This window comes from Coenobita brevimanus, chromosome 89, assembly GCF_032717465.1.
Source record: "Coenobita brevimanus isolate Jiangsu-jjx chromosome 89, ASM3271746v2, whole genome shotgun sequence".
NCBI classification, from domain to species: Eukaryota; Metazoa; Arthropoda; class Malacostraca; order Decapoda; family Coenobitidae; genus Coenobita; species Coenobita brevimanus.
The window spans coordinates 7,553,890-7,578,896 of NC_137042.1; the positions used below are offsets into that span (position 1 = coordinate 7,553,890).

Sequence of the window (25,007 nt, forward strand, 5' to 3'; positions counted from 1 at the left end):
CAGTGATAATGCATAGGATGTTGTTCTGTATGGTCTCCAAGGTGTTGTAGTGATTGTTAGATAAGATGCAGAGCCATGCTGGGGAGATAGAGGACATCACTGATATGATATATTGTTGGGAGAGTAGGAAGTGTGTTTCTTTTTGCTGCCCAAAGCCTCTCCCTGTAATTGTCCTGAGTGTGTTGAGTCTGAGAGTACAATATCACTTGATTTCTTGTACTGTTTGTGGTCCTTGAAGGTGAGTTCAGGGTCTTATGTAACTCCAAGGAAATTAGTGGAGGGGTGTATGGCACTGGTACATTGTTTAGTGTGATATTAGGGATGTCCCTGTGCTGATGATTATTATTGCTGGTGATGAATACAACTACCACCACAACCACCACCACCACCATCATCACCACAGCAAGGCCTACCACCACCACCAGCACCATAGCTACCACAACCACCACCATTATCGTCACAGCTACCACCACCACCACCATCATCATCATCATCATCATCATCATCATCATTACAGCTACCATCACCACCACCACCACCACCACCATCACAGCTACTACCACCACCATCAACCTCATAGCAACTACTGTACCACCATTGTTTAGTGATAGATACTGTTGGAGCAATCATCAGCTAGTTATCCTTGATCCATGCCTGAGGTGTCATGTTTCTGTGTGTCTGCTGTGTATGTGTAGTGTGTAGTTGCTATGCAAATACCATTTGCATAACAGGTAGTGTTTGTGGGTGGGTGAGGTGTAGGAATGTCATTCATATATAGACTGAATAGTGTGAGAGAAAGAACGGAGCTCTGTGGCATTTCAAGAGAAGTTTCGTATTTGTAATGTTTTTCACTGCAGTATAACATGCTTGTCTACCAGATAAGTAGTTGACAAGCCAGCATTTGGTGGTGTTTTCAATATTTGTGTTATAGATATTGGTGATTAGTTTGTGTTGGGTGTTGATAATGATTAGATAGATGTGTAGTGCATTCTGGAATGAGAGACCTTTGGAGCTAGGGTTGCGATTGAAAACTTGGAGAGGAGGAGTGAAACTTGAATATATTGGTGTTATTATGAGGAGGGATAGATTGAAATGGTTTGGGCATGTTGAGAGGATGGAAGACTATAACTGGATGTGGAAGGTGAGAGGTATGAACATGGAGAGTAGGGTTGTGAGAGGTAGACCTGGGAGGAGATCACAGTGTGCAGCCTCAGGGATAGGGGACTGACTAGGGAGGCTGCCAGATATCAAGCAGTATAGAGAGCCGTCATTAGGTGACCAAGACCTAGTCATGCAAGCATGTTGGAGCTTTATAAATGAAACTGTGTCATCAGTAGCTTTACTTATGTCTGTTGATGTAAGAAGTGTATGTTGTGAGAATCTCACAGAGTTAATACCATCATATGCATACTGTGTGAGTTTGGTTAGTAAGGTGTTTGTAAAGTGTAGTGCTCTAACCTTTTCGGGTCGCAAACAGGTCCGGATGTCCAGTCAGAAAAATCGCATTTTTGACCAAAGAGTCAAGGTTGGTAGATTTTTAAAAATATGATATTCATGGATAAGGAACTAATATGCATCTGTCGACAAAATATTAGGGCTCTACTTTCCATACAAGAGCAATATAAACGATGGGAAGTTCCGTAGCAAGTGGTATGTGGTGTCACAAATAAATACATTTCTGTATACAAAATGATAGAGAAACACTCCGACTGACCTGAAATCATAAATCTGTGTTTATCCTTCTCAGTTGTGTTGTCCAGTACTCAGGAAATTAGTAAATATTGAGGGAAGTAATAATAACATTCACCGGCATCCCATCACAGTTTTGAGACACGTGCAAATAGACGAGCCATGATCGTGGCTAGGAGACCTGTACCGATAAAGCCACAGTCATGGCCAGGAGACCCATACCGATAAAGCCACAGTCATGGCCAGGAGACCCGTACCGATAAAGCCACAGTTGTGGCCAGGAGACCCAAACCAAACCGATAAAGCCACAATCGTGGCCAGGAGACTCAAAAGGCTCGTACCAAAAATGCCACAGTAGTGGCCAGGAGACCCGAAAGGGCCAAAGCTGTGCTGTGAAGGAGCAAAGGGGACATGAGGTGTGATTTTATAAAGAATTACTGTATCCATACATTTATCTTGGATGGCATACCTAATAGTGTTAAGGGTCAGTATGAAGAAGGGTATGTTGGGTCTTGCTTGGTTTAGGAATAGTGATGATATCACCATGTTTCTGTATGTTGGGAATTCTGCAGTGCATGTATGAGTAGTTGCTAATGTTTGTGGGGGCTTGGATGTTTATGTCCCTAAATGTTTCAGGTGTAGGTTGGTGATGCCATCTGGTTCTGTGCTTGTAGTAGAGTTCTTTGTTTTCTGGAGCATAGTCCTCCATGATTCTTTTTATTCAACTCAGGACATTTCTTGTGTTCATGGAATTAAGTTTCTATGATTCTTTAAATATGCATCTTACCAAAGTCATGATCTACAATAATGAAAGAATCCCGGCTGTTTGATCCCATGGGCAGGGAGTGGAGGACTCTGGCTCTGTCATCCTCATTTGCTACTGCAGCTTCTCTTGCCAGTGGTGGAAGTTGACTGGAAATAGAATACTGTCATTTAGACTTGTGAGTATCCATAGAGGTTTATTAATCACAACACAAGCATCTTGTGTGAGAGGTGTGAATGTTGGAGGGTTGCAAGAGTCCGACCAAAAAAAGACTGGGGACAGTCATAGAGTGTGACCCTAAGGGGTAATGGACTGAATAAGGAGACTGCCAGAGATTGAGTAGTGTGGTGTGTGGAGAGCTGCCATTCGGTGACCAGGGCCAACCTACACTGGCAAGCATGTTGGAGCCTTTATAAACAATATGATTATCAGCCATATTCAGGTTGAGTCATCAATTCAGGTCCATTTCTGTCACGTCAGGTCACACCAGGTCAGTATACTGTAAGCCCATTGAGAAATAACATCAGATCAGATGACATTCAGTCATGTTAAGACAATATTACAGACAGGTCCTGAAGTTACGGGTAGGTACATTGATGAAAATCTGCTTGTTAGGTGAATGGATGTTGAATGAAAAACAGAACCAGTGGGAAAAATGGGGTTAGGTTAACTGACCACAACCAACCTATGTAAAGAAATTTTAAGGGAGAATAGAGTGTTGTTACACCTAATACTCACACACACAAAAAATAACATAGGCCTATGTCCAGTAATAATGCATAGCTTTGTTCATGGAAGCAAATTGAAAGGGGAAATAGCATGAATGCACAACCACTTACTTGTCAGGTGTATGAGCATTGTTCAGTTAAGCCACCCTTACATCTCTTTACCACTGCCAGAGCTTAGGTCTGTACCAGGAATGACACATTTTCTCTCACTGAGACATGAGAGAGAAACCAGTGGTGAAAGTTGCAGGAGAGACTGAAATTGTCCCTCCTCCTTGATGTCTTTTGCTGAAGACATGAGAAGAATCTCCACCTCTGAAGACATGGGGAGAGAATCGTCAGGGTCCTCAGAAATGGAAGATTGGGTGCCTGTGACATGAGGTTACTGGCTGGAGGAGACTGAGCGACCGGAGATTTGGCAGCACTCATGATAGCAACTTGCCCTTGGAGACTGTCTTGCCTTTACATAAAAGAACCTTGCCCTTAGAGGTGGAAGTCTGAAACACTAGGAACAATTCCTTGTGACTAGTGGAGGGTTGTGGTTCTGCATGTGGAGGGCACTTGCCACAAAAAGTCAATCGAGTGTAGTCTGTGCTGCCTCGGCTTTCTGCTTATACGGCTGCTTGTCCTCTCTTATCCTCCATGAGCTTTGCCATGCAAGGCAGAGCATTGTCCATCTGTGGGTTATGGTCCACTGCCAGGTCAGCCATACTGTATGTTTGGCTGTGTCAGTTTCTCTCCCTGGAGCAATGTTGTCAGCTCCTTAGAAGGAGGCGATTCTTCTTCTGAATCTTTTCATGCCTTCTGGTTTTGTCGGTCATCCAGAAGGAATAGGTCATCCTCAATAAGCTCCTGGGTGTGGGAGTCAAGGGCTGCCATAGAGTAGGGTGATCCTTGTTGGTCTTTAAAAACCCAGGCACAGATTTTTCCTCATTGGAGGTGTAGGTGCCGGATGACACTTCCCCCCTCCCCCCAAGAAAGAGAGAGAGAGAGAGAGAGAGACCAGTCTCATGTATATTGAAAACTTACTCAGGGGAATATGCACCATCCTTGATAATTTTTGCAAGCTCCTCAGGGAACTCGTTGTTGCCTTAGTGTTTGCCTTAGCTACCTCACCTTGAAGCTTTATGTTGTGGAGGTTTGCACATTTCTTGCATCATTCAAACCATCCATCACTAGTTACAAAGCTTTCACTCAGTGGGATAACATTGGCCTGAACCACGTGGACCCTCACTATCACCACGTGGGCTCTCACCCTCACCATGTGGACTCTCACCGTAACCCTCTCCACGTGGGCTGTCACTCTTTAACACGTGGGTTCTCATCCTTACCACGTGGACTCACACTCACACCACTTTGACTTGCACCTTTACTGGTAGCAACTTTGTTATTGCACAGTAGTTTCTTAAGTTTTATCCAATAAAATTTTGTCAAATTATGTTTCACGTACACATGTATATTCACTGCACATCAGTTGTAACTTATTTTGGTTTAAACCACAGGTTTGAGATGTCTGCTGCAGTAGGCAGTCTTCACTTGTAGGCTGCCGTTTTGAAATGCTTGTCTTACAGGGCGGCACTGTGAGAAGCATGTGGTTCAGTAGACGGTGTTTTTTTTGAGAAAGATGTTTGATTGGACATTTTGCATAAAGCCATAATATGGCCAGTGTGAATTCTGGGGGTGGCAGGGATAGGAGGAGGCCCACCTGACAGACCTAAACCTTTGACAGAGAAGAAACGAAATGGGAGCGCAGAGTTGGGAAGAAGCATATGAGACATACTTTGTGAGAAAAAGGCAATATTAAGGTGAGATAACAGTAAACTAAAATACTACAGGATAAATAAGATAGCATTAGAGAGACGCACAAATGATGCTTGGTAAATGGTGGATTGACATTCGTCATCACTCACCATGACCTTCTTACAAAAAGAGCTTTTTCCATGTGTGTATGATTGTCTGAACACATATTGTTCTGTCTTAGTGCTCTTATTGTACAGTGAACTCTCACATTTGGAGAGTAATAGGTGCGAAAAAAAACTCGCCAAACTGGAATTCGCCAAATCTGAACCGAATAACTGATGGAAACAATAAATTGGTTCAGGGAATGCATGACTGGACTGATTTTCCACCTATATTATAACATTACTGGGTGTAAATCATGTGATAAACACACATAACATGATTCAGTTTAATTTATTTTAGCAAAGAAACAATTCAAAACAGAAAAACTCACATATCGGTAATAAAATAAAATAATGGGCTTGATGTACACGTGGTGTATAGTGCATGGATGCCTTTGTTGGCATAAGTGTTTACATCCAGGGCATTGAGGATTCATCTGCACCTTGTTCGATATTGGAAAATAGATAATTGATGAAAATAAGATTTTATTACATTTCATCACAGGAGAGTCGGTAGAATAATAAACTTAAATTTTAGTAATATTATCCTTATGTATTATAGCTGTTATTGCTTTAAAACCATATATTTTCATACTGTAAATTTTGCTGCGTGAGGTGTTTCATGCTTGGGTAATTTGTCACAAGATTTCACTTAACCTTAGCTGGGAATATGACAAGTCCTTTGTGAAATATTCTTAAGCTCTTTTCTCAGCTAAGTGAAGACGACAAGCTAAGTACAGTAATCCCTCTAATATCCGAACGCCCAATATCCGAACATCCCCACTAACCGGACATAATCCTCCTGGGATCCAATATTCCCAAAATGGGCCAAAAACTGCAAAAAATTCGAAAAAAAAATCTGACTTTTTTCCCTCCCATAATTTGAAATTCCCGCCTGGTGCCAAACAGCTGTTACACCATGGTCCCTTCACCCCTTCCTTCCTCCCCCTCCCCCCTCCCCTGTCAGGTTGCCATTTGGTATTTTTCATTACCAAGTGTGGGCCAATTTGGTAATGAAAAATTCGTTTGGTAATGAATTAGAATAATGCATTACCAAATGGATTTTTCACATGTATGAGGATACACAGGATGGAGATGGTGGATTGTTTGCTCTCTCTGATTAATCTGCTACCCTACATAGTGTGAAAATAATCAACATGGTGTTAGTTATAAGTAGAGTGATTACATGTATTTCCACTTGTATATATAATTAGTGAAGAATATATGCTAGCTTTACGAATTTGGTAATGAAAAGTTATATTTGACAATGAAAGTTGAGGAGATTGGTAATGTGGCTGTTGCGATCTGGCAACTCTGTTACCCCACCAACATCAACAGTCACAGCTTAACTCCGATGGAGAGCAGATACTCATAACAGTGCAAGCCACAGGTGCTTGTTTTTTGTGAATAAACAGTGAATAAACTGCTATACCTTGCCACTAGAACACACGGGAATTTACAGTGTCGTGCAGTGTTAAGAAATTAGAATTTAGAGTGCAGAGGATTAACTGTGGACTGCAAACTGGCAGTTCAAACCAGTCCAAGAGCAAGGGACTTATAAGTACCCAGAATGTTTAATATTGTATAAACTCACCTCTAAAACCTCATTTTATGGTTCTTTTGCATTTATTTCAGTCTTTTATGTCCCTTATTGGTGTGATTTGGGTCTTAAATAGGTGCAATGCATGTCCAGAGGGAGTTGTATAGGTGTTTTTCAGAGTTAGGGTCCATAAGTACAAGTCCATAAGTTGGGGCCCAATATCCGGACAGGACCACTATCCGGACCTGCCTATGGCTCTATTGATCCGGATATTGGAGGGGTTACTGTATTAAATTTAAAAACATTTTGAGAATCATTGTAAATACGGGCCCTGAAGCCTCACTCCCTGTAGCTTCTCTTATCCCTTCCTCTTGTGGATCTTCATCTGAGCCAAATCCTTCAAAATCAAAGTCATCTGGAATGCTTGCAACATTTATGTTGTCATCAATTGGACCAGATCTTCACTCTGTCGTCGGCCCAGGTAACGAGTGATGAGCGCTTGTTGTTATTCATTTATTTTCTTATTGTATTCCTTCAGGAAGAAAGATAATATTTCATTCATTTGCTGTACCAGTTGAACACAATCACTCTCACTGGCTACAACAGTCTCTGTTTCTTCTTGGAGACTGGAATAGTCACTCAATATGTGAGAGTTTCATCGTTGTCCGTTGCTTGGGAGTCTGCGTGGGTTTATCTTGTTTGTTGTCTAGAAGACGAGACTTGAATTTCACAATACAGACTAAATTTTGTTGAAATTAATTCAGATTAATAAAAAACTGTTGAAATTAATTAGCATAAAATTACATAATACAGTTACAGTATATTTTTATTATAAACGACTTGCCAAATGTGAGATTTCTGTCGCCAAATTAGAGTGTTGTGTACAATCTCATCCTATTGTCAAGAGTGAATTCGCCTATTAAAAACTCGCCAAATGTGAGAGTTTACTGGACCCTCAGGAGCTCCAGTTAGTTCATCGTTCTATCAAATTATTATGTACCAAACAGATGCGTACTGAATCATGAATGTAATGGAACGTATCCATTTTGTTCAACAGGGACATGCTGTACGTGTACTTATTTCATCATAGGTCTGTGTCATCCACAGTGAGTACTTATTCAGTTGCAGGCACAAAGAATATTGTTATTTAATAAAAGTTAGACAGATGTGTTGGTGGAAATGAGCAGAGCCACAAGTGGACGACTAGCTATACAAGTTATGTAACACAAAGGAAACAGGCAGGCACCAAATGTGTGCATATTTATGTAAACATTTCATAGTTTCCACAGAAAAAGCAACTGGCACAAAGATTATTTTGTTATTTAATAAAAGTGAGAGTGAGATGCAGAGATGGATATGAGTAGAACTGAAATCAGTCAGCTAGTTATGTTAGTTACGTAACACAAAGTAGACAGGCTGGTGAAAACTGTGTGCATATTTATGTCAACATTATATTATTTTCCACAGAAATTGATACAGGCATGCACACAGCACAAAGTCAAGCAATGTAAGCCCCTGCAAAAGCTTTAGTAACAGCAGTAAAGCCCACAAACTCCATGACAAACTTAATGCACACCGGCATTGGACAGCTTACTCAGAGTTGGAGTGGGCAGTGGCCCTTGTTTTGGCAGGTATCATCAGTGGCACTAGGGTGTTGCAGGGAGCAGTGGGGAGTTTGGAAATTCAGTTAATTTTTGCACTATCAGTTAATGCAAGAAAAAAAAGAAAAAAGGATATTGCATTAATTCAGCCAGATTTTTTTTTTGCTTTGTCAGACAATAATGTAAGGTATGGCGGGTAATTCAAGTTGGAACGGAGGCTTACTGTACAGAAGTACCTCAACTTAAGAACATAACTGGTTCCAAGAGGCCGTTTGCAAGTTGATTTTGTTCACAAAATGAAAATCCATTACAGTACTACATGTACAACATAAAAAACACTGTTCACTGATCTGTCGGTAGGGTTTTAAATGTTCTGAAGCAGTTTATATTGTATTATGAAATATAAATGCATAAATTAACACAAGAAATACACAAGAAAAACATACAGTATAAGATACAACTCTGTTCCTGGTAATGTCCGATGCCTATTTACTGCTGACGAAAGATACTGGAACACTTGCCACCTGCGAAGATGTGGATGTGGCAAGCATTTCATTTTGTTTCGTTAGTTGTAAATATACGTTGGACATTTACGATAACAGAGGTATTTTATAAGCATTACTGTGGCTCACCTAAGGGCAGACATAGCAGGACTTGCAGGAAGTGAGAGGAGGCAGGTGGAGGAGTGGAGTTAGTTGGAAGATGCGGCTGAGGAGAGAGCAGTGGCCGAGTCAGGATTTTTGGGAGAAGCAGGCTGAATGGATGTGGGTGAAAGCTCAGCAAAGGAGGTTGCAGGCTCAGCATAGGAAGTTGAAGGCTCAGCATAGGAGGTTGAAGGCTGTGGTTTGTCTAATTTCGTTTCCACCCTTGGGTGATTGACGACTGGGAAGCATTCTTCTTTTTCTCGCCAAGGATGAGATGGCAGCAGACCAGGGCATCATGCACAGAAGAATAGACACTGCCAAACCAGTCAGCATTTGGATCCTGTTCTTCAAAGGAAGCAACCCCTTTCTCAATTATTCCAAAGGCACCTGTTAACCCCTTGATAGTCATTTTCCTGCCTTTATCAGCCATATTAAATGAAGTGAACATACTAAAAACACAACGAGCAGCGATCCTCTTTCCTCCACGTGAACAAAACAAAAACAAAAGATGGCAGGTTAGCCCCCTAGCACCCATACTGCTGCCTAGCGACCCACCTCGCAACTACTGTCACCCGCCACATTCAAAAGTGGTCTCAACGGGCCGATACAAGCTAAATTAGTTTTTTGCAGTTATGTTCGTACCTGTGAAATGTTCCTTATTTTTTTCATAATTGCATCTTTGAAATGCTCAGATCTTCAATGCTCTTAAGTTGAGGTATGTCTGTACGGTAAACTTTCCATTAACTTGTCGCAATATTTGACCTAATGCAATATCTGGTGCCGCTGGCTTGTCTCCATTAAAGTAATATCCGGCACTGAAACAGGATGTAACTGGTGGTTTTATGCAATGTCTGGCATCGAGGTGTATCACCCACCATGTAAATGGTAGCCAACCGGCACTGTATTTCTGTATTGTATCATTATTTATTGTATTTTCTGTTTAATTTTTATCTTTTACTCATGGGAGAGGTTTTAAGATAGATGGTCGAGATGGATAGTAATGCAGTATGTGGCTTGACACTGAGTATTGAACCTATGGGGGGTACAGTGCAGTATCCAGTGTTTTACGTTATTTGGCGTTGGGCTTGGCTGAATTCCACCATCACCATCATCTAACCCAAGGTTGCCCCATGAGGAGCATAGGAGCCTGGGGCTAAGCAAGTTGGTCCTGACATTTAAAATCAAACTGACCAGCCTCACTCATCCCTGAGTGGCATTGCATGAACAGTGAACTCCAACCATTCCTTGGATACAAACCTGCCCAGGCTCAATCCGGCTGGAGCGCCTTAATTACCCACTAAACCCTGGATGCCGTAATCTGGTTTATGGTTACCACCTAGAGTATTAAATGGTTTCTTGGTGTACAGGAAACCATTTGGCTTGTCACTTGGTGTAGAGTCACCCATAGACAGAAGGAAGAGGAAAGAATGAAGGAGAGAAAGACAGAAGAGGAAGGAAGGAAGAGAGGAATGGGAAGTCACCCAAGCACAGCACTACATCAAGTGAGTGGATGATGAGTGCCCCCTCCTTCCACTGAATTATGCTGGATAATTGAGAGTTTACTATATTGGGTACTTGGTGTTTGCAACATTGGTAAAAACACTGCAGTACAGTATACAGTATGATGATTGAAAGTAGACAAATTTGCATTGTGTGTTTCAATGGTTAGATTACTGTATCAGTGCAGTAAACCCTTCATAAGTCGAATTATATGAGATTCTAGGGTAGTTCGACTTACCAGATTTTCCGACTATCCAGAAATCTGTCTATCTATGTGTTGCCAGATGCCTTAATCCCTTAAAGGGTGGCCACAAACAAATTGCCCTCATGTCGTCGTGTCCCCTGTCTTTTCACTGCCCTTCTTCCAGCTCACCCCCCCCCTCTCTCTTATACCTCTCCACTCCATCTCTCGATTTCATCCTTGGCCTCCACCTCACTCACATACACTCTCCTCATCAGTCTCTAACTCTCCATCCTCCCCACATGGCTAAACCACCTCAGTGTGTTTCTCCTTATGCTTCCTATAACATCCAGATCCATACCACAATGCTCCTTCACTTCCTCATTTGTCAGTCTGTCTCTCCTTGTGACTCCACATGCTGCTCTCAAATAACTCATTTCCTCTGCTCTGACTCTTGTTATGTGTTCCTCCAATAAGGTCCAAGCGTCACTTCCATATGTTAGAGTTGGTATCACAATGCTGTCATGCAATAACTTTTTCATTTCCATGCTCACTTCCCTGTTTCTTATCACTGCTTTCAAGGAACCAGTAACCTTTCTTTCTTGTTGTACCCTTTCAAGCACTTCATCTTCTAAACTTCCATCCTTACTCATCACCCTACCCAAGTACAGTACTTGAATGCACACACATTTTCCGTTTCCTCCTCATCCAACCTCACTGTATGTTCACTGACTTCATTTCTCTCGATGACCATAACATTACTCTTCCCTACATTCACCTTTAGATTCCTTTTCTTACACACCCTCCCAAACTCATCCACCAAGCCTTGCAGCTCCCCTTCGTCTTCACTTAACAACGCAGTATCACAGTAACTGGAAATAATTGCAAAAAACCTATATTATCCCCACAGTAGTCACAAATTATGTGATTACTTGTGTATTAATAAAGTAAAAGCTCAATTAACCTGCATCCGATGCATTGGCACATCCATATAACCAGAACGCAACTTCGATCCGGCATGGGGTCGAAAAAAGATTTGTTAAAAAAAAATTATGGTAAAGCAAGGACAGAAAATTAATCCCTCTTCTTCAGCTTCTGACCCTGTTCCTTCTATTTCTTCATCTTCTGATCCTGTTCCTTCCACTTCTTCAGCTCGTGACCCAGCTCCTTCCACTTCTTCAGCTCCTGACCCAGTTCCTTCCACTTCTGCTCCTGACCTTGTTCCTTCCACTTCTCCTTCTCCACCGTCTGAATCCTCATCTCATGATCCTGATGATCACCCTATAATTCTTGATTAGTTCTGTACAGTACAGGATAAAGTAGTGTATGCAGCTATGAAATCAAAATTATTTTGGCCTGTAACATATGCTAAATTTTTCTTTAAATAATTTTTGGTAATGTTTGCTGGTTTGTCTTCAGTCCTGTACAATTTCTCTTTGCTGTCTTTTTTGTGTATTGTAGTGTATGTGTACTGTATCTTACCTGTAATGTATCTAATACTGAATAATTTACTTTATGTAATAATGTAACGTCCCAAGTTTGGTCCTGTTTCATTTGTTTGACCTCCCAGAAAATTTCTAAGAGTAACATTTGATTATCCAGAAAATTCCATATCCAGAATGGAAGAATCCCCATGCATTCCGGTTAATCGAGCTTTTATTGTACTAAACTAAAGAAGCATTTATAAAACAATAAAAACAATTTGGTGCATGCCATAGGCTAGGCTAGGATAGGAGGTTGCATAGCCTAGGCTAGGGTAGGTTAGGCTAGACAGATAGAGTTGGGGAAGTACTGTACTGTATGTGAATCTTTGAACGCAAACCAACAGTGTAGGCTGTTAGCATGTATAAAGCAATAGAAATAAACAATAGAAAACAATTCAGTGCATTTCATTTTTTAAACTGGTGGATATCTGTGCGAAGAGCTTTCGTAGGTTAGGCAGCTTGTGTTGGAGATCGAGGTGGAGGGGTGCCATAATTATATGAATTTCTGCACGTATTTACTTCAGTCATTTAAACTAAAATGTAACACATGGAATATAATAAACTGAAATGTACCACTTGGAATAAAATAAACTAAAATGCAAAAGGGAGACAGTCCAAATAGGCGACAGTGCAAGAGCAGCGCAACCACTCCGGATGACGGTCAGAGGCAGACTGACTGTGTGTGTGCCTTCAGCTGGCTACCAGCCCTGAGCGGTGGGGCAGTGCTGCCAGGTGTATTTTCCCACAAAGATTCCCACAAAAGATAAAATATCCATAAAAGTTCTCACTTAGAGATAAAATTTCCACCAAGAATTCCCACAGATTTAATGGCTGAAACGTCTCCTCCTACAAAAGTTCCCGCAAAAAGCCAGTTTTCCCACAGATTTGTGGGAAATTCCCACAAAGTGGTAAGGCTCGATTTGAGTTCAACTTACCAAAATTCTCGCTTTCTGCAGGGTCGCCTTAATGAGGTTTTACTGTAATGTGCGTGGAAGCAGTTGTTACTATCATAGATTATATAGCATACCTGTGGTGGATGTGATCAAGGAAGAAGCTGACTGATGAAGGGTAGAAATGTTCTTGAGGGTGCAGCCACACTAGGGGTGCCCACCTCCTGGCCACCACCTCACGTTGCCTCACTCCTGATAACCAAACTATGCATTTGAATCTGTTGATACAATGGTAACAGCTTCTGCATCCCTGTATTTCAGAATCATTAGGAATCTAACCCCTTCAATACACTGACATTTTATTTTATCAGTCTTTCAATCTCCAAACTGATTTATGTACAGTAAAACCTCTATATAACGGACTTCAGTAGACCGGAATTTGCTTTTATCGGACTCAAGGAGCTACCGGACTAAATTCCCATTTATCGGAAAAAGTCCGATAAAGCCAGAAGCAGTCTGGACTGCCTGACCACTTCAGCTCTGTTCACCACAATAAGGTAAATAAAAGTCATGATTATCAGTGTACAGTACAGTATTATTATATATATTATACTATTTGATTAATGTAGTGAAGTTATAACACAGTACAGTACAGCAGTGGTAGTCAAAACAGTTTGAAAACCTTTCACGCGATCCGGACTAATGTCTGATGTATCAGAAAAAGTCCGGTTTAGTAGGGGGAGGTTGGAATTTCGCATTTTTCGGAATGGCTTAGGCCCCAATTAGTCCCTTATAGTGAGGTCTTACTGTAATTTTAGATAGGCCTCTTATACTGAAGGAGATAATGGTGGCCATATTTATCCTCTCCAAAATGAAAATTGCCTCTTAAATGGAATAAATTAACTGAGGATAGTATGACTTAAAATAGAATTAATGTCACTGTGTTGGATGAGTTAACCTCTCTCTGTCTCTCTGTCTGTCTGTCTGTCTGTCTACAGTATTTACTGGTGTATACTGTGTGTATAAATACAGTATATATATATATGTATATATATATATATATATATATATATATATATATGTATATATATATATATATATATATATATGTATATGTGGGTACAAATACCACCAAACCCCGTTACATGCTGGCTTAGCCCCAGTTTAACCTGCCTTGTCCCGACCGATTTTCCACCACTGACTCCCCCCAATCCCAACCAATTTTGGTAAAAAAATCTTTTGGCTCAAACCTCCGCTTTTGGTGAAAAACATCGAAAATTCATAGAGAAATCACTCACCTGAGGTTTAAAATACTCAATACAGGTAGGAGTACCCCTTACCTTACTGGGTTTTCTGTCAGGCTGGCTCCAAAGAAAACGAGTTCTATGGGAAGGTAACTATTCCACACCACTCATAAACGGTATTTATTTATTTATTTGGTACGAATTTATATGTAGTACAAGGGTATATTGGTTTTCACACAGTAATATAGGCAATATAAGCATTGTTTCACTCACCAAACACATCAACATACCTGACCTTTTTTGGCAACATTAACTGATCATCATTTCTGACTGTTTCTTCCTCTAATGCTTTGTAAACTTTGTCCTCCACATTGACATTGATTGGGGAATCACTCTGGCACGACATGTCTTTACTGGCCAGGTCACTGGTAACAGGTGAATTGCTGAGACAATGGCGTGCAGGGGGGGGGGAGGTTATGTGGTGTAAGGCATTGTCCCTGCCTGGCATCTTGTAGAGGAAGGTGTCCCGTGTATACGTACCAAAAATCACGCGTGAAAATTGAAAATTGTGCAAATTAGAGACCTTGCAATTGATGCGCATTTATATGCATCAACGGGACTGACAGTGACAAAATGTGTGGACATATTTATACGTCAACAGGACACGGCGGGTTAACGATGGGCCTTCCGATGTCGCATTCGTCGGCGACAGGCTGAAATTTTGAATCGCGCGTGTTCCTGCGGCCAGCTGAGACCGCCCGCCTCCCAGGATGTGCAGAAGCATTTGCACCAGCCTCACAGCCATCGCTGACCCTGCGCACACCCTTATTGTTCTTCTCACACTGGCCATCTCAGATCAAGGATCTCTCTTACGCTCGCCCACCACGCATCGTGTTGCACCACCAATATTACTCAAGCTGCTATCATACAGTAGTGCATTGTAATTGTGTATGAGCAGTGCCATGAGTAGAGGAGTGATACTAATTGTGTGTGGAGTGCGTTATTGTGTGATTTTAGCCAAAATAAATGTGATCATGACTGCTGTGGGTGCTGCATGTGGTGGGGCTAGTGGAGACTATAGTTGGGGTGGTAAGTGGCCTGCTAGTGTTGGTGCTGGTGATGTCCCTGCGAAGCGTGCTTAAAATTGTCTCTCTAGAAGTAAAGCTAGATACTGTATTCTTAAGTGCCAAGACTAAGGTGAAGGTGCGTGTGCTATCGCCTGGGCTCTCCACTTGACCCAGTCGACTGTCTCCACCATCATCAAGAAGAAGGAGGCCATTAAGGTTGCTGCTAGGGAGGTTGCAACCTTATCTGCCTCCCGTATCACCCGCCAGAGAGAGCCTGCGATAGAGGAGCTGGAGCAGATGCTCTGCACATGGGTGAAGGATCAGAACCGGTGGAAGGCACCAATGTGCCAAGCAATTATTTGCATTACTGCTCTCTTGCTATGGGAGGAAATCAAGGTGGGGTGGGATCTTGATGCCACCAAGACCGTCAAGGCAAGCCATGGTGGTTTGACCGGTTCAAGAGGTGAGTTAATCTCCACCACGTGAAGATGTACGGTGAGGCAGCGAGTGCAGATAGGGTGGCGGCTGTAGTGTTTCCTGACAAACTGAAACACATCATCGCAGAGTGTGGCTGCAGTGCGAAGCAGGTCTTGAATTTCGATGAGGCTGGGCTCTTTTGGAAGAGAATGTCCTCCAGAACATATCTTGCGACAGAGGAAAAGCCTATGCCAGGGTTCAAGGCCTCGAAGGACCGGCTGACACTCCTGCTGGGGGGCAACCCTAAGGGCGACCTCAAGTTGAAGCCGCTCCTTGTCAACCACTCTGAGAACCCCAGGGCTCTGGTGGGATATGTTAAAGAGAACTTTGGGGTGATTTGGAAGTGTAACAAGAAGGCCTGGCTGACTTCTGATATTTGTTCATCATATTTCTACTTGTACCTCTACCTTTTGTGTCCAGAAGAGGTACCATATGCCTTGTGGGAGAATTTGGCAAACAGATTTCTTGTGGTGGTAGACAATGCGCCTAACCACCCTCCAACGATGAAGGAATGGGCCAGCAACATGGAGGTTGTGTTCCTGCCCCCCAGCACCACGTCCTTGTTGCAACCCATGGACCAAGGGGTGATTGCTGTGTTCAAAGATTATTACCTCTGCCACACTAGGCAGCAGTTGTTGAAGGCCTGTGACAGTGATGATAGAACAACAATGTAGCAGTTCTGGAAGGACTAAAATATACGCCATGCCCTAAAGAATATCACTGCAGCGTGGCGTGAGGTTAGCCAGGCCACCATGAACGGTGTGTGGTGGAACCTGTGCCCAAAGTGCGTCCATCCCTTCACAGGCTTCCCTAAGGGCATGCAAGCTCCACGTGTGCAGCATATGTGCCAGGACATAGTGCAGTTATTGCATGAGGCGGGCTTCGGGGAGATCGACGAGGATGACGTGGAGGAGGTTCTTGAGAGCCACTGGGAGGAGCTCAGCAACGAGGAGCTTCTCAAATTGGAGATCCAGCAGGTGCACCAGGAGGCAGAGGAGGAGGAGGAGGAGGTCGTCCCTGAAGTGCGAGCTGTCAGTATAACAATCCTGAAAGAGGTGTTAATGAAGCTGGACAAGATCATTGTGCTTATGCACACACACGACCTTCTCCCAGGACGAAGCAGGGATGCAGCTGATTGTCTGGAGGAGGGAATTAAGGTGTACAGTATGATGCTGGAGGAAAAGAAGAGGGCAACCAGGCAGACAACAATCACTGCCTTCTTCAAACAGACCTCCACCACGCCAGCAAGTCACAAAGGATCTCCCCAGCCCTCGATAAGCAGAGCATCTCCCCAAGCTTCAGCCAACAGAGAAACACCCAGGGTCTCCTGCTGAGGATGTGCTCAGCCCGTAGTGCAGGACGTAACCTCTAGCCGATCCCCGTCTCCCGTGCGTCTCCACTAAGGCACTCTGTCACTCCATTGCTGCCTTCCTCGCCCCCGGCCTCCATGTCTCTCACCACTTCAGCCACTGTCTCCATCTCCTTTGCCACGACGTGAGCCACCGCAACTCACTCCATTGCTACCTCATCATTCAACGTAGCGGTCTCCCTCGCCACCTCACTGGTCATCACAGCTGTCTCCCACACCACCTTCTCTGTCATCGCATTGCATTCCATCGCCTGCCCCAGAACCATTGCCTCGCACCTCATCACAACCGCCTGAACCATTGCCTCGCACCTCATCACCACTGCCTAAGCCATCGCATCACACCCCATCGCCACTGCCTGTCTCATCGCATCGCACTCCATCGCGACCCCCAGAGCCAGTGCATCAGTCTCCCACTACGATCACCCCACCTCGCCAGGCTTCCCCCCCACACTGACCCTCCCCTAGAGATGGGGTTTGAGGGCTTTGAGGAGGAGGATTGAGTGGTAGGGAGCACCACATCTCTCTCAGCCTCAGGAGGGATAACAAGCATGAACAGGACCTGACATGGACTTCCAAGAAGTAAGTGGTGAAAGGTATTTGATATTTTCTAACCTATTCCTTATGATTTTCAGGCATTATTTTTTGGTTTCAGTGAATTATTTACAGGTGTTAGGCTTAGATTAGCTTCCCGGACAGCTGTTAGGCTTTAAACATGGTTTTGGGCTCATTTGGGTGGGTTTTGGGTTTGGTTTGGGGGGAAACTCAAAACTGGTAAACGGTCCACATTGCTTTACATGTTAAAAGTACCCCGATATACGATACCCTGCCTAACAATGGGGTGTTCCTGCCTATCCCCCTGATGAATACGTGTGATATTGTAGCACGAGTGATTTAGGTTAAGTGTGATTTCCCCTAATGTAAGTATTGTGCAGTGATTTCATATAGTAAATATCGGGGTAAATACGACCACAGTGAGAAGTTAAAGGACGAGAGTGTGGAACAAGATCTGATTGACTATACGTGTGAGTGACATCCCTGTTATACAATTAATAAGCCTGTGCTTATTGTGAAAGGAAGTATTAATAGTATTCTCTCCCTCCCCCACGCTACCCATAAATCTTGTTTATCACCCTCTCTCACTCCAATATCTCGAGTAAGTGTAAATCAAGAATAAAATCAATTACCAAAGTCTTTTGGCTAGTGGAAACCATATAAACTTCACGGGTAATATCTGCCGCCCTCCAGTATTACCATAACTTTCCCCTAGCCGTCACAAGTCACCCCCCCCACATCCCCTATCTCCTCCTAGAGAGACTCAACCCCCCTCCTGCGCCCCCGCGCGCGCCTATATTTACTGCACTCGTGATACACTGGGATTGTTTGTGTTGTCATTACTATCAGAGAAGCAAGTATCCTCCGAGATACACATATCCTAGATAAGGTTTTATATTGCTATATATTGTGCTGTAATATCTGCTGATTTGTCCTGTGTCTGACTGTGGTAATATACGTGTAAAGGTTGTTGCCTAGAGTTTTTGTGTCCTGCCTCTCTTTATTGCACTAGCTCCGGTCTCAAAAGAGGACCCCGCTCCACGCTAGGTGAAATAGGAACGAGAAGTCGAGCCTAATTTCACCTAGCATTTCACTGGTGGCCAGCGGTGGTTCTAGACCCGGGCGTAAGAGAGAGGTAATTAGGAAATATTTAGCAAAATGGCAACCAAACCACACGTTCAGTTACCCAAGTTTGACCCCGACCAATATGATATACACACATATCTGGCAATAATTAAACCCTTACTGGATATTGGCTTTGAAAATGACCAACAAAAAATTGCAGTCACACTACCACTATTGGGTAAAGCGGCGGCAAACATAGCGCTGAAAATCGTCCCAGAACTCACCTGGCAGAATTTTACAAAGTTCACTGTACAAGCCATCACCCCATCATTAGGGAAAGTAGTGGCTCTATCCAAATTGGATAGTTTTGCATTCAATGGGGATTTAGATAATACCCTGATACAGGCAAGACGCCTGGTTACTGCTGCCTACCTGGAGGCAGATGAGGAAACCCGGGATCAGCATACATTTAATACTCTGCTCAGAGTACTCCCAAGTGTTGTGAAACAACTCTTCATTATCCATGACCCAACAGGAGACATGGATAGACATATACAGCTGATGCGGCACCTCCTGACCGCCTGCCCTTCTCCACAACAAATTAACGTTGTTAAGAAATTCCCCACCCGACCCCTGGCTCCCTCAGCCACACCGTGTCCACCTCTGCCTCACACCAGCCTGACCCCGACGCCTAGCCCGCCCAGGACACACCCCTCCCATCGGCGCCCCGCCCCGCGAGAAAACCCGAACCTGATTCTTATCAACCCATGGGAATTCACAGCCTGCAACTCCCGCTGCCCCCTTCATGACATACGGGACCAGCTTAAAGCTGCTCGCCGCAGAATCACAGCCCCGGGTTCGCGTAAAGTGTCCGCCTTAGAAGGCGAGGCCCCAGGGGACGAGCTGACGCCTGTGGACGAGCCCCATCCAGGAGAACTAGAGCAGGAACAGGAGAACGAGAGCCCTAGCCAGCTGGATTTTTAGGCCCGCCCCCGCACCAACCCATGGTGGCGGGGGCCATCACCCTTAAGTATCGCCCCCCAGTATACCACAAGATGAAAATAAACGGCGTGAAGGCCAGACTACTAGTCGATACGGGAGCGGCCAGGTCCTGCCTTTACAGCCACTATTTCTCCCGCTACAAATTGCGGTTTGGCCCACTCCGCCTTACTACCACTCACCTTGTGGACGCGGGGGATGGCCCCCTGCCCATCCGTGGGGAAACTCTGGCCCTACGGGTCGACACCCACCAGCCAGTGTCCACCCAACATCCATTCATCATTTTTTATTCCTCCTGCCGGAGTTATGACGGGTATTTAGGGCTAGACTTGCTCCTAAAACTTGGAGCCACGATCGACTGTCGCCACCGACAACTCCAGTTCCGCCCCCCACCCTGTTCCACCCCAGCCGTTTGCACATGCACGCTGCGGCCCCGGCCGGAGGATTCGCCCTCTTCCTCCCCCCAGTGCCCCCCTTTTTCCACCTCCCTCTCCTCCCCTTCCCATGCCTTTCCACCTCACTCCTGCCCCCTCTTTCCCTGCCACCATCTCCGCTGCCGTTACCATCCCCTCCCACCATGAGGCATGGGTGCCCTTTAACAGGCCCTCAGATCCATCCGTTTTGTTCTCCCCCCTCCTCCCCTCCGGACCCCTTTCTGCCTGCCTTGTGTCCCCCATCTTCCTCCCTCCCCACCACGCCGCCATCCGCATCGCCAATCTCGCCCCGTTCCCTCTCACCCTCCCAAAAGGGCTTATCATCGGAGAGATGGAGGAAGCCAAGCCCTGTGCCCCATCCTCCTCCCACCACCCTGCCCCTCTACCCCCCATCCCTGACCATCTCTCCAACCAGCAGCCGCCGCCTCCTGGATTTCCAGGATTTGTTTGCGACACGACCAGCAGATATAGGGCATACTACGTACCTGTCGCACGAAATCCATACGACAGGCCCACCTATACGACAACCTTCCCGACGCAAGAACTCCCGACAGAGAGAAGAGGAGGACCGCCAGGTGCGCGAAATGGAAGAGGCAGGTGTTATCTCCTCCTCCACCAGCCCGTGATCCTCCCCCGTCGTTCTATGGTCCTTTCACAGCAAGAAGTCCGTTCAGGGTGTGGCAGAAGTTGGAATTCCCCCGAGTGCGACGTTGCCAATTTGACCAACAATTATCGGATTATCACTCTCCCTACCTACCCCCACCCCACCTGTTTCTCTCTATCTCCCTCCCTCCCTCTCTCTCTCTCTCTCTCTCTCTCTCTCTATATATATATATATATATATATATATTGTATATATTTATTATTTATTTTCAACTATTTTTCCACACCACCTATGAGGTAAAAGTCTAGGCACGTTTTATTTTTAAGAGGTTTCCCCTGTAGGCCTAATCCTCTCTCTGACCCTGGGTCCCTCGCCGACCTCGGCGTGGCAACATGGGAAAAAAGTGCTGCCACGTGTCGTAGAATTCATTCAAATCGTTGTTATAATTCTAAAAAGTGATACTCAATGTACTATATAGCTTCCTTTATTATATACAGAATATAAAAAACAATTTCAAATAGCACATAGATGGGAAATAAGAGAGAGAGAGGCATGTACTACGGTTGATTTGGCAGCATCGCTAGAGGTGATTCACAAGGTGGGCCCCACCCTGAACGGACTTCTTGCGGTGAAAGGACCATAGTAAAAAAGAAAGACGGCACGATGCGGTTTTGCATCGACTACCGCCGTGTTAACGACATCACCATTAAAGATGCCACCCCCCTCCCCCGCATTGACGATTCCCTAGACTCCCTCTACAGGGCGTCTTGGTTTTCTACCCTCGACCTCCAGTCTGGATACTGGCAGGTCCCCGTTCATCCGGACCATCGAGGCAAGACGGCCTTTTCCACCAGTAATGGCAAACATTACGAATTCAATGTTCTGCCATTCGGCCTCTGCAACGCCCATGCCACTTTCTCCAGACTAATGGAATCTGTCTTGAGCGGCCTCACTTGGGAAATATGTTTAGCTTATCTTGACGACGTCATTGTTTTTAGCCAGACCTGGGCCGACCACTTGCAGCGCCTCCGTCGAGTTTTCACCAGAATTCGCCAGGCAGGCCTCAAGCTACATCCTTCTAAATGTGTCCTGGCCACTAAGACTGTCTCGTTCCTAGGACATACTATTTCCCAAGCAGGAATTTCCCCAGATCCCGACAAGCTCCGTGCCATAGCGGACATACCACCTCCGCAGGATGTCCACGGCATCCGTGCCTTCCTGGGACTCACATCCTATTACCATTGCTTCGTGAAGGGATTCGCGCAGATCGCTAAGCCTCTTCATGACTTGACACGAAAAGGGGAACCTTTCCTCTGGACCGAGGATCGGCGAGCTGCTTTTCAACAGCTAAAAGACAAGCTTGTCTCGGCCTCCATCGTGGCCTTCCCCGACTATGCCCTCCCTTTTCGCCTCTACACGGATGTATCCCTTACCGCAATAGGTGCCGTCCTAGCCCAGGTACAGGCCGGCCGGGAACACATCATCGCCTGCGCCAGCCGCACTCTGAACCCAGCCAAAAAAAATTATGCCGCCACCAAGCGAGAATGCCTCGGCATAATCTGGGCCCTCCAATATTTTAGGGCTTATCTTTCCGGGACCCAAGTCACGATAATCACCGACCACCAATCACTCCAGTGGTTGCGCCAATCAGACTCCCGTAACGCCCAACTCGTCCGGTGGCATGACACCCTAGAGGAGTTTCAGTACGAGATTTCATACAGACCTAGAAAGCTCCACGCCAATGCAGATGCCCTCTCCTGCCTCCCCATCCATGCGGTACAACCGGACCCCGACCTACTACAACTCTGGCACCACAAGGAACGGCCCCCCTGGATCCCTGCTCACCTATTCCCCAAGCTGTGCCGACAGGGCGACCAACTTCTAACCCCGTCCAGACACATCCTCTTGACCCCCGATGCGGCACGTGACACCCTGCGCCACCTACATGCTCACAACGGCATCCACTTGGGCACCAAAAAATTACTCCAGGTGTTCAATGATATTTACTGGGCCCCAAATCCCTCCACCCTCGCCAGGGAAATTATCCAGACTTGCTTGGGAAAGATATCACCCGGACCGCCAGGCCATCTGGCCATATCACCGCCCACAAGCCCTGGCAACTCCTGGCGATCGACGTAGTAGGCCCTCTTCCCCCTAAATCTGGATATAAATACGTGATCACTTTTGTAGACACGTACTCCAAATTCGTAGTAGCCTGCCCAGCTAAGGAACATCATGCCGTTGCTGTCGCCGATGCCCTGCTGTGACACGTGTTCCCTTACTTTGGTATTCCCCAAGCCATCCATTCCGATAATGCCCCCGAGTTCTCCGGAAAAGTCTGGGAAAAACTAGCCAGGATTTTCGGGTACAAGATCTCCCGCTCCTCACCATACTGGCCACAAGGGAACGCGGTATGTGAACGTAGCCATCGTACCCTTATCAATCAGCTACGCACCAGAATCGAGGCTACAAAAGACAACGATTGGCCGGCACATGTAAAAATTGTCCAATGGGGCATGAATTTGTGTCCCCGAGAAGACTGGGTTTCCCCCCACGAAAGAATCTTTGGCGAAACCCCCCCTCCTACTACCCCTACGCCATCACCTGCAACCGCCCGCTTCCGCTCCCACTACAGACCCGCTACACCTGTTAAAAGGGCGGATATACCACCTACAAAAGAACCTAGACCTTGGACCCGACACAGCCACCAACCCTTTCAACCCGGGTGACACAGTTGTCGTCGCCCAACTTCCCACTCCCCACAAGCTCCCCCCCCGTTTCATGGGGCCCCACACAATCACCAAAGTCCCCAACCCATACCAAGTAGTCGTAGACTATCACGGCACTCCCCGTACCCTCCGCAACCGTCACGTGCGGCCTTTCCGCACGCCCACCTCCCCCGCTCCGGCCCCACACCCCCAGCCCCCTCTGGCTCCTGCACCACCCTTTACAGTCACATATGAGTGCTAAGTTTCCTCCTCACCCTCCCACTCCGCCCCCCCCTACCATTTCCACCTCCCCGGCCACCACCACCCCCAGCACCTCACCTGACACCTCCCCCGCCACCCCTCCCTCACCCTCACCCCTTCCTTCCATGGCCTCCCCCTCAGCGTCCACTCCCACATCTTCCGTCCACGCCACCACACCCTCACAACAACCCACTACCACCCCCCCTCCCCCACCCACCATCCATACACCCACTCCGCCAACACCGCATCCCACCATGCCCACAACACTCAAAACAACCTGCCCATCCCAGAAGCCCACTTCTCCCCCGACCCCGACCCTCGAGACCACCACCACCCGCTCGGGCCGCCTCTCACGCCCGCCCGACCGATACTCACACACCCCTACACCACCCACCTCTCCACGACTTCACACCGTCAAGCTACATCAGGCCCAAATCCCCTCTACCTGTACTCCCCGGAGACTCAACGCCGCATTACCACGGCACAAAACTCGGCCCTTACCCGCAGTATCCAGCATTCAGCCCCCAACCACACTGACAGCCACACCAAGCAAGATGAGAGTGAAGCGGGCTGTATGGGCACCTACCCTTGGCAGGAACCACAGACTCCGCGGGCCACACCACCTGCTAAACCTCCTCCATTCTACCACCGCCACCTCCACACTCTTCCTCACCTGCGACCGAGCACAAGAAGAGAACCCCTACACTGTTGCCTAGCAAACTACGCTGCAACACCTCCAGCCCGTCTACAACACCTCCAACACACAAGCGTTCCACCTCCAGCCACGAGGACGTGACTTTTTACAGGGGGAGAGTGGTAAAATGCGTGGCTTGAAGAACAGTGCCCCCGAAGAATACCATAGTACCCCCGACGACAGGGCAAGCCAAACACAGCTTAGTATGCCCGAAAATGCGCCGACACCCCCACACGGACCCCACGGGGTAGCCGCCACCAGTCACCACCACTCCCAGCAACAGCGACATATGTCAGCCCGGGCCGTGCGCCCCTGTGTCATGTAGCCACCACACCACCGCCACTGTAGGAGAAGGACACTACCTTCGCAGAGTGGAATTGCTGAGCCAGCTAGGGGTGGAGTTAGAAAAGATACTCCAGACGGCGCCCCTCTGGTAGAGACGATCTATGGTCGCTCCCAAAGTATTCCGGTAGAGACGAGCTATGGTCGCTCCCAAGGTGTTCAGGTACAGACGATCTATGGTCGCTCCCAAAGTGTTCCGGTAGAGACGATCTATGGTCGCTCCCAAGGTGTTTAGGTACAGACGATCTATGGTCGCTCCCAAAGTGTTCCGGT

General features: G+C 46.1%; 2 protein-coding genes across 3 annotated transcripts in view; one reads left to right on the forward strand and one right to left on the reverse strand.

The window, feature by feature from the left end:
* Arp8 (Actin-related protein 8) overlaps positions 1-25,007 on the forward strand; it is a 189,480-nt gene that overhangs the window by 99,630 nt on the left and 64,843 nt on the right. The gene's annotated exons all lie outside the window — the stretch shown is intronic.
* Positions 1-25,007, reverse strand: part of LOC145411468 (uncharacterized) — a 73,180-nt gene that overhangs the window by 23,865 nt on the left and 24,308 nt on the right. Inside the window, exons 3-4 of the mRNA XM_080281517.1 lie at positions 13,056-13,170; positions 2,477-2,601 (exon numbers count right to left, since the gene is read on the reverse strand). Coding sequence (XP_080137643.1) covers positions 2,477-2,601; positions 13,056-13,170 — 240 coding nt within the window. The remainder of the gene's footprint in view (positions 1-2,476; positions 2,602-13,055; positions 13,171-25,007) is intronic.